At 35.2% G+C, this 7,811-nt stretch overlaps 1 protein-coding gene across 3 annotated transcripts; it reads left to right on the top strand.

The window, feature by feature from the left end:
• Positions 1–268: 268 nt before the first annotated feature.
• Positions 269–7,811, top strand: LOC18094628 (chaperone protein dnaJ 13). Of its 3 annotated transcripts, none has more exons than XM_024598597.2 (13): positions 269–774; positions 854–1,140; positions 1,611–1,808; positions 1,897–2,011; positions 2,379–2,465; positions 2,979–3,067; positions 3,823–3,907; positions 4,521–4,574; positions 5,259–5,339; positions 5,808–5,885; positions 6,414–6,653; positions 7,389–7,496; positions 7,582–7,811. In XM_024598597.2, exons 1-13 carry the CDS (start codon positions 718–720, stop codon positions 7,636–7,638), a joined length of 1,536 nt encoding a protein of 511 aa, XP_024454365.2. In that variant the 5' UTR covers positions 269–717; the 3' UTR covers positions 7,639–7,811. The 3 variants fall into 3 exon arrangements, with proteins under 3 accessions (XP_024454365.2, XP_024454362.2, XP_006369031.3); XM_024598594.2 differs by having other exon boundaries at positions 269–598; positions 860–1,140; XM_006368969.3 differs by having other exon boundaries at positions 270–598.

Consider the following 7,811-nt stretch of genomic DNA (forward strand, 5'->3'; position numbering starts at 1 on the left):
GCCGGGCTACCAAATTGCGAGATTCTCAATTATTATTTTGAGGGCTGGGCTGCATTCCATACATCAAGTCAAACCGAATCTTGGATAAATCTATAAAGCCCAAAGATAAACTAAAAAGACGACGCAACTGAAATGAAACTTCCCCTAGCCTCAGACAATGGCAGCTAGTAATTGGAGAAACCCATGTACTCGGTTGTGACGTTAGTTTCGTCCTGAAGAACCGGAACCGTGGGCAATAATAAATTAATAATAAGGCCATGAACCGACCGAGTCACTGACTGAACCGCCACGCTTTGCAAAGCAAAACCCCTAAAACTAAAATCCCAGCCTTGTCTTCCCTTCCCCCTTGGTGCCTCCTCTAAAAAACAGAGAAGGCACAAAAACTAGCTCTGTGTTTGCGTTTCTGTTTGCTTGTTTTTAAATCGATTGAAAGAAAAAGAGAAGAAGAACAGAAATGGATGGAGAAGAGGCCGGACCACCCAAGAGAGAACTGTACGCACTTCTCCAAGTGTCACCGGAAGCCACCGATGAAGATATCAGAAAGGCTTATCGACATTGGGCTCAAGTTTATCATCCTGACAAGTACCAAGATTTTCATGTAATTCAATTTTTTTAGCTTTAAAGAAGTTGTTCTAGCTCTGAAAACTCCATAATTCGAGTGTTTTTCTTGTTAAACAAGCTTAATTCAGTGTAAACTCTTGAACATTCTCTGACAATATGGATCACTCTTTAAAAATGGGATTCTGTTGGTTGTCCAAAATAATAAACAGTAAGGTGCGATTTACTTGAACGGAATTTGGTCTTTGATTTTGTTTTTTTTTGGTCTGGGTTGGTTGAAAATGCTTGTTTTCAGATGCAGCAAATAGCCACTGAGAACTTTCAACGAATATGCCAAGCATATGAAATATTATCGGATGAGTATAAAAGGCAAATATATGACATATATGGCATGGAAGGTATAAATTCTGGTTTGGAGCTTGGTCCGAAGCTGGATAAAGTTGAAGAGTTGAAGGCCGAACTTGAAAGGTTGCGAAAGAGGAAGGAAGAAGAGAAGATGTTAGCTCATTTTCGACCTTCTGGCACAATACTCTCCCATTTGTCGTTGCCACAGTTTCTGGATGGTGATGGCATTATGCGAGGGTATACATCACCCCCACCCCACCTTTTATATTAAAGTTTAGCGTTCATTTGATGGGAAGTTATGAAATGGCTGATGTATTGTTGGCTGATATCTATGTATAACCTTACCAGAAACTTTCAACGTATTTTTTCATGGAACTTAGGTCTTCTAGAAGCATGTCATAAATTGCGAGGATCAATTTGAAAAGCTTAATGCTTTATATGATACCGGAGTTGAAAAGTTTTTGTGCTCTCTCACATGCATGCCCACCAAGCAAGCATAGGCAGTATTTTGCTTTTATTATCAAAATGATTTTTCATTTTATTATGATTATCACGATAGTCTACAGGGATGCTCATTACTGTTAAATTGTCTGTTTCTTGAACTTTACGATTTCATTTTGTTTCTAAATACTTTATCACACTTCAGATAAGTGCTGTATCTTGTGCCTACTTTCTTTGTTGACTGATCTTTGGACTTCCTCTTCCAGAATGGCTATGTCTAGCGAAGTTCAATCTCAATTATCTAAGCGCACTGCTATTGCTATTGGTGGAAATTTGGAAGTTAATGAAAATTCTGGTGGTGGAGCTGCTTCTACAGTGCTCAGGCACCAGCTTTCTCCAGTTTCATCCATAGAATTCATAGCATCAGCTGGTTTACGAGCACTTATTGGTGTGCAAACAACACGGTAGGGAATTTGATTTTGGAACCTACATGATTACATGGCACAATTATTGGTCTTTCTATATCTTTTTTTTTCAAATGTGACTTTGCAGTAACCTATCTTTACACTCAACGGCTACAATTGCCATAGCAAAGTCTCTGAGGGATGGTTCAATTAATCTTTCCAATACCTGGACCCGCCAACTCTCTGAAACAGCAAATGGAAATGTAAATTACTTTTGTTCATTTATGTCTTCTTTTCTTCTACTTTGTACCTTTAGTGTGATTATATGATTTGGGTGTTTATTTCAAGCATTGAATCAAATTGGTCAATGGCTCTGATGTAATTTATCCCAAGATTTTCAATATAGCGAACTTTTTCTATCAGATAGTGGGTTTAAAATAGTCAAATAAAAAAGATAAAATACATTCTAGTGTAATTAGAGACTTGAACTATCAATTACCAATTTGATTTAGTGGAATTACGGGTAGGGTCAAAAAGTAAATAAAATAAAAGAGTTACATTTGTATATTTCTTCTATTCTTATTCTAAAATCTTTGAATTGTTGTTTGTTTGGCACTTTCTATTTTTCAGATACAGCTTTTATTAGGTCCTGAGTCATCTATAGCAGTTGGATGGCAAAAGAAACATGAAAAAATGTCTGCTTCTGGAGAGCTGAAGGTACATCTAATTGCTTTTTCAAGCAAGACATCAATGCCAAAAATGTCCTCAAAACCTTGGGAAATAGATTTGAGTGAGAAAAAGTAAATGATATTGTGACTACAAGTAAAGTAGGGTTTTGCCATCATGTTCTGAAATTGCATGCTTTGATCATTTGGTTAAGTGACTAGTTTATTGCTCAACATAGATTAGCCAAATGCTTAATCTTTGCTTTCTGCACTCAAGTTTATTATTTGGTTACAATCAACTGTGAGAGAACATGAACTATATATAAGTTTATCTAACTTGGAGTTGCCCATGACCAACTGATTTGCTATGAACTTTACTTTTGTTCCATCTCCATTCTTTTAAATTTACTTTTCTATCTTGTTCCATTTTCTATCTATCTTTAGCTATTTCATATTCCATGCATATTACCTTGCTATTACTATTTTTAGAAACTCACACTAAGTTCATGCTCATCGCTTCCTTTTTTTTTTTCTTTGTTTTTTTGCATTTGCTTATTGACTGCAGATTGGCACAAGCTCTTTTGCCGTGTCAGCTCATTATACTCATCGCTTTTCTTCAAAATCTCATGGTCGTATTGCTGGCAGATTTGGAAGGTATATGCTCAAAATCTTAATAAAAGAGTATTCTTTGGCGGTAACTAATATTGTTTATATGATGTCCGCCTTGGATTTACTAGTTTTCCATATTCCCATTTGTACTGGTATATGTGTCTGGAAAGTTTTCAATTTTACAAGATATAGATTATGAATTTGACCAAGTTTGCTTTACATATATAAAAGATATGAACCCATGCTTTAAAATTTCTTATGTCCATAGCATTTAGATGAAACATGTTGAGTGGGAGCACACATTTGAATGAGAGAGGAAAGTTCCATCATAGAAGTCATCACTCTCATGAGGTCTTAACCAAGAAGAAAAAAGATTGAGAGAGAAACGCTCGTAGTTCAGCGCTTCAGTACAGTTTATTAACAACCATTTCTGATGTGCATATTCTTTTATACTTATGTTAAGGAGTTTTTTGCATCACTAATAACAAATGAATGATGCTGTAGATTAGAAAGTCAAAACATTTGAGTTATAGTAATTTTTGCACTGATGGGGGGGACACCATCATCTATAAATCTATTGAAAGATTTATTATCTGTCAGAAAACAGGAGTGATGCCTGCTGAGACACAAGTGCACAACTTATATGTGACGCAAACAGTTAATTTCAACAATCAGGAGAAATCTAGGGCATTGGATAGCTTGAAGTTGGCAATAGCTTTTAATATATTCATTTTTCTCTCATGTTACGTGTAAATGCTCATAAAATATCTTGCATAAGAGTGAATCAATTGTTGTTGCAGCACCAATTTGGAGGTTGAAGTTGGTGGGGGAAGGAAATTATCTAATTTCAGCACAGTTCGAATGCTGTATACAATAGGAATTCAGGTATCTAAAAACAAGAGACCAAATTTAAGTATTGTGCTTTTATGTTATTTTGCCATTTTGCATGTAACATTCTGGTTCTTATGAAACCAGAATGAACCATAGAAGTAGTTCTGTGGAGATGTATACCAGTATATCATCCAGTTATGCCATCAAGTGTGGGGTCCAATGAGGGAGAGTTTGCACCTCAACATTCTCTCACAGAGCAGCTGCTCTCAAAACTCAAACCTGCACGTGTTACCTTGGCAGCATGGCTTATTTATTTTTATTTTTTGTGCTTTCTTGGATTCTACTAGGAGAAAATAAAGAAGCCACAACTTTTCTGCTAATTAATTTTTATGTAAATTATGTTACATAAACTAATGTCTAAAAGGCATTGTAATAGCAGAGTGTGGATAAATCATTTGCACTAATTTCTGCAATTTTATTAAGCATGGATGCAATGACCTATGGGACCTTTCGCTTAAACCGTCATAGGTTGAAATGGGAAAAAAAGAAAAAAAATAGAAATGTTCTTTTGTAAATTTAAAAGGCAAAGGCATTCATTTTATAACCCTCTCTTAGATGCTCAATGAATGCTCCACCAACTTAGATTTTTTCTCCTCTCTGTTGGCAGGGAATCTTTTGGAAATTTGAATTGCACCGAGGAGGACAAAAGTTGATTATTCCTGTAAGCAAAACTTATTCTTTCTGCTGTTCATTTTGACAGGTCATGTTTGCTTGACATTGTTCTCTACTAATTTCTGTGTCAAGTGTGATGGATGTGTTATTCTGTTTTCTGAATGCAAATTTTTCCTACTCATAGAATAATGGAAAATGTATTAAATTAAGATAAAAGTATAATGATATTTTTACTTCCTTTTAATTAGGGAAAATAAATCAATTAAACCTAACATAGTCGTAAAAACATTATAATATAGGCAAAATATATCGATTAGACCTTACATAATATTATGAATGTATTCATTGTTTTTTAATACACGTGGAAAATCACATCTCTTTACATATTCAATTTCCAGTGAGAAACAATTTACACGCCTCCAAAATTTCAAAATGTATTTCTAATCAGTAGATGGGTGGCATGCAAATAAAATAGTCTCTGTTTCATATTTCTCAACAAAAAAATTGTTTCTTTTCACGCTGTTTTGCATTACTTTGGTAAAGTATGAAAAGTATCTAATGGATGGAGAAGACCTCTGTTACAATATATGTCACTGTAGCATGGTTCTATTTACTTGCAAGAAAGCAAGCAGAACTAATTCCATTGGTAACTTGGTACGTCTGTGTTTATTGCCTATCTGCTTCTTGTTTTTTTTTTTTTATCATCGTGCTGCTGATGGATTGTCTTGTGCAGATGTTGCTTTCCAGGCATTTGAATCCAGTGTTTGCAACTGGAGCATTTGTAATCCCAACATCTCTTTACTTCTTACTCAAGGTTATTACTGATGCCATTCTTATGTTTTCACTTGCATGCTAAACAATTAATCACCTTATGCTTCTTTAGGTTTAGTTTCATGTTGATAAGGTGAAGTAGCTGTAATTTATGAGAAGGCCAGTAGAAATAACATAAACTTTGTCTTTATTCTTAGTGTCCAATAAAGCTATCAGCTTGATGTATACATTTTACACTCAACTGAACCCCAGGTGACTAAAGAACCAGAGAACCTAGATTAAATCCTGTACCAGGAAGGGCTCATTATACTCTGGTTTACAGTTAAACATCTGACATAAATCTAAACTTTCACAAATCTAAACCTTGAATAGTTTTCGAGCTGGAGTGACATTTGATTGCTCTCCATAAGTTGATTAAATTGTGCGACCACAATGGCGAAAAGAATTTTTTTTGACTACTGAAATGTCATCTGTATATTATCTGCTTAACCATGTATCCTTATGATGGCAGAAATTCGTAGTCAAGCCTTATTACCTTCAAAGGGAAAAGCAGAAGACTTTAGAGAATAAAGAGAGAAATTCTGCCCAGGTATGGATGCTAAGGTTGCCCAAGGAAGCAGTGGTTTATGCCTGCTTTTTGTTATGGGAACTCTATAACATGTCAATGCCCAATCATAATTATTCAATTTTAAAAATGCCCGATCCTTGATTGCATGGTTTTGATTCACAATTATAGTAGTTTAATGGAGATGATTTCCTTAATTTTATTGGTCACTTTACTGCAAGGACCTTTAGAGGAGGTTCTTAAGATATGCAATGGGATTAGAATGCTTTATTCTCTTGGTTGTCATTTTCTTTTGAGTAGGCTTTCTTCTCCTCGTTGTAATTGTGCTGCTACTAGTAAAATTTCTTGTTTACATGAAAAGGATTTTCCCCTTGTTTGCAAATACAGAGCATTTTTAGCATCTGTACTTTCCTGCAATGTCACATGTATTTTGGACAGAAGTTGGTACCTTTTCATGCTTTGTTCTCTTTCTTTTTTTTGATGGTTTTCTACATGCTTCGTTATTTAGCTTCATTAATTGATTTTGAAGATTGTTTCTGGATCATTGTTTAGGTTCAAGAGGCAAGAGCTGCAGCAGAAAAGGCACAACAATTATTAAAAATTGTGGCCAATAGGAAAATAAGTAAGCATTTAGAAACAAATGAACTTGTAATTACTAAAGCTGTGTATGGAAGCAGTAAAGCTTTGAAGAAAGCAGATGAATCAAGAGAAGTAAACAAAGAATCAGCTTCAGAAGTCTTTGATGTTACAATACCTCTTAATTTCTTAATTAACGATTCTGGCCAACTGAAGGTATATTTCTTTTAAATCATGTTCTTATCAAATATACATTGAAATGTGGTTCTATCAATGGATGTGAAAAAATAACACACGTGTATGTGTGTCTGTTAAGAGAGAGCTAGTTGCATGATCAACAAACTTTATATTTTAATTCAAACATGAGTGTAGTGGCTAAATGTTTTAGTTTGAGGTTGACTGCTCGATCTACTATTTGAGTGCTCGTTTGCTGGATTCTGTAATCTACCTTGAAGAAGAATACATGCGCATAAAATAATGCTGTAAATGCAGGATATTCAGTCTTGAGATGTTTGCAGCTTTCTTCTCTACATTCAGGTGACTGAGGGGATAATGCTGTGAATGTGCATCTGAAGTGTTTTAATGGTCATCCTTGTGTGATGGTACCATGTGTTCCATCTATCATGTTTGATTAATTGCTTTTGCATAGTCATAATTGTCCAAAGGAATGTGTACAGCCCCTCACGCCTTTGCCCAAAGTAATATACCTTGAGTCATAATTGACATCCTGTTACAGCTCCTCATGGTGGTTAGAGGGGCTGTTGGAATTTCTCTCTCTTTCAAAACTTCAGTAATTTATTGATGTTATATGCCGGATAAATTCTCTAGTCCTGTTGTATGCTTTCTGGTTGCTTTTGATAGTAGATTTTTTGTCAGAGGTTTTATCTTGTATTCCTTATTCCATGTTTTTTTGCATTTGTGCTTATTCTGGTGTCGAAAATGCTGGTGCAGCTTCATGAGGGTGTAAGGAAGTCAGGAATCATGGGCTTTTGCGATCCTTGCCCTGGTGAACCTAAGCTGTTGCATGTGGAATTCACTTACGGTGGCAAAAGATTTGAGGTACTGCAATTCTATTTTGCTGTTATGATGAAGGTCCCTTGACGAATGCTCCACCCTTTTAACTTGACAATTTTCTTTTTAACAGGTGGAGGTTGATGATTATGCAGCGTTGTTGATACCCCAAGAATCCCATAGAGTCTGAATGCCCCTCACAGCGGTGTAATCTAGAACCAGCTATTTCTCACAATTTTGCTTCTTCACATGCCTTTTGAACTTAAATTTAAAGCGTCTATTTAATAAAACAAATGAAGGATTAAAAGCATTCATAATGTTAAAAAAAAAGTTGTTAATAATAACTTAAAGATCAAGTTTTAA

This window comes from Populus trichocarpa, chromosome 1 (genome assembly GCF_000002775.5).
Source record: "Populus trichocarpa isolate Nisqually-1 chromosome 1, P.trichocarpa_v4.1, whole genome shotgun sequence".
Classification (NCBI taxonomy): domain Eukaryota; kingdom Viridiplantae; phylum Streptophyta; class Magnoliopsida; order Malpighiales; family Salicaceae; genus Populus; species Populus trichocarpa.

Coding starts and splice junctions, on each gene's coding strand:
- LOC18094628 (XM_006368969.3), top strand. CDS start 455: ATGGATGGAGAAGAGGCCGGACCACCCAAGAGAGAACTGTACGCACTT. Junction 2,466..2,978: donor CTGCTTCTGGAGAGCTGAAG/GTACATCTAATT, acceptor TATTGACTGCAG/ATTGGCACAAGCTCTTTTGC. Junction 3,068..3,822: donor ATTGCTGGCAGATTTGGAAG/GTATATGCTCAA, acceptor TTGTTGTTGCAG/CACCAATTTGGAGGTTGAAG.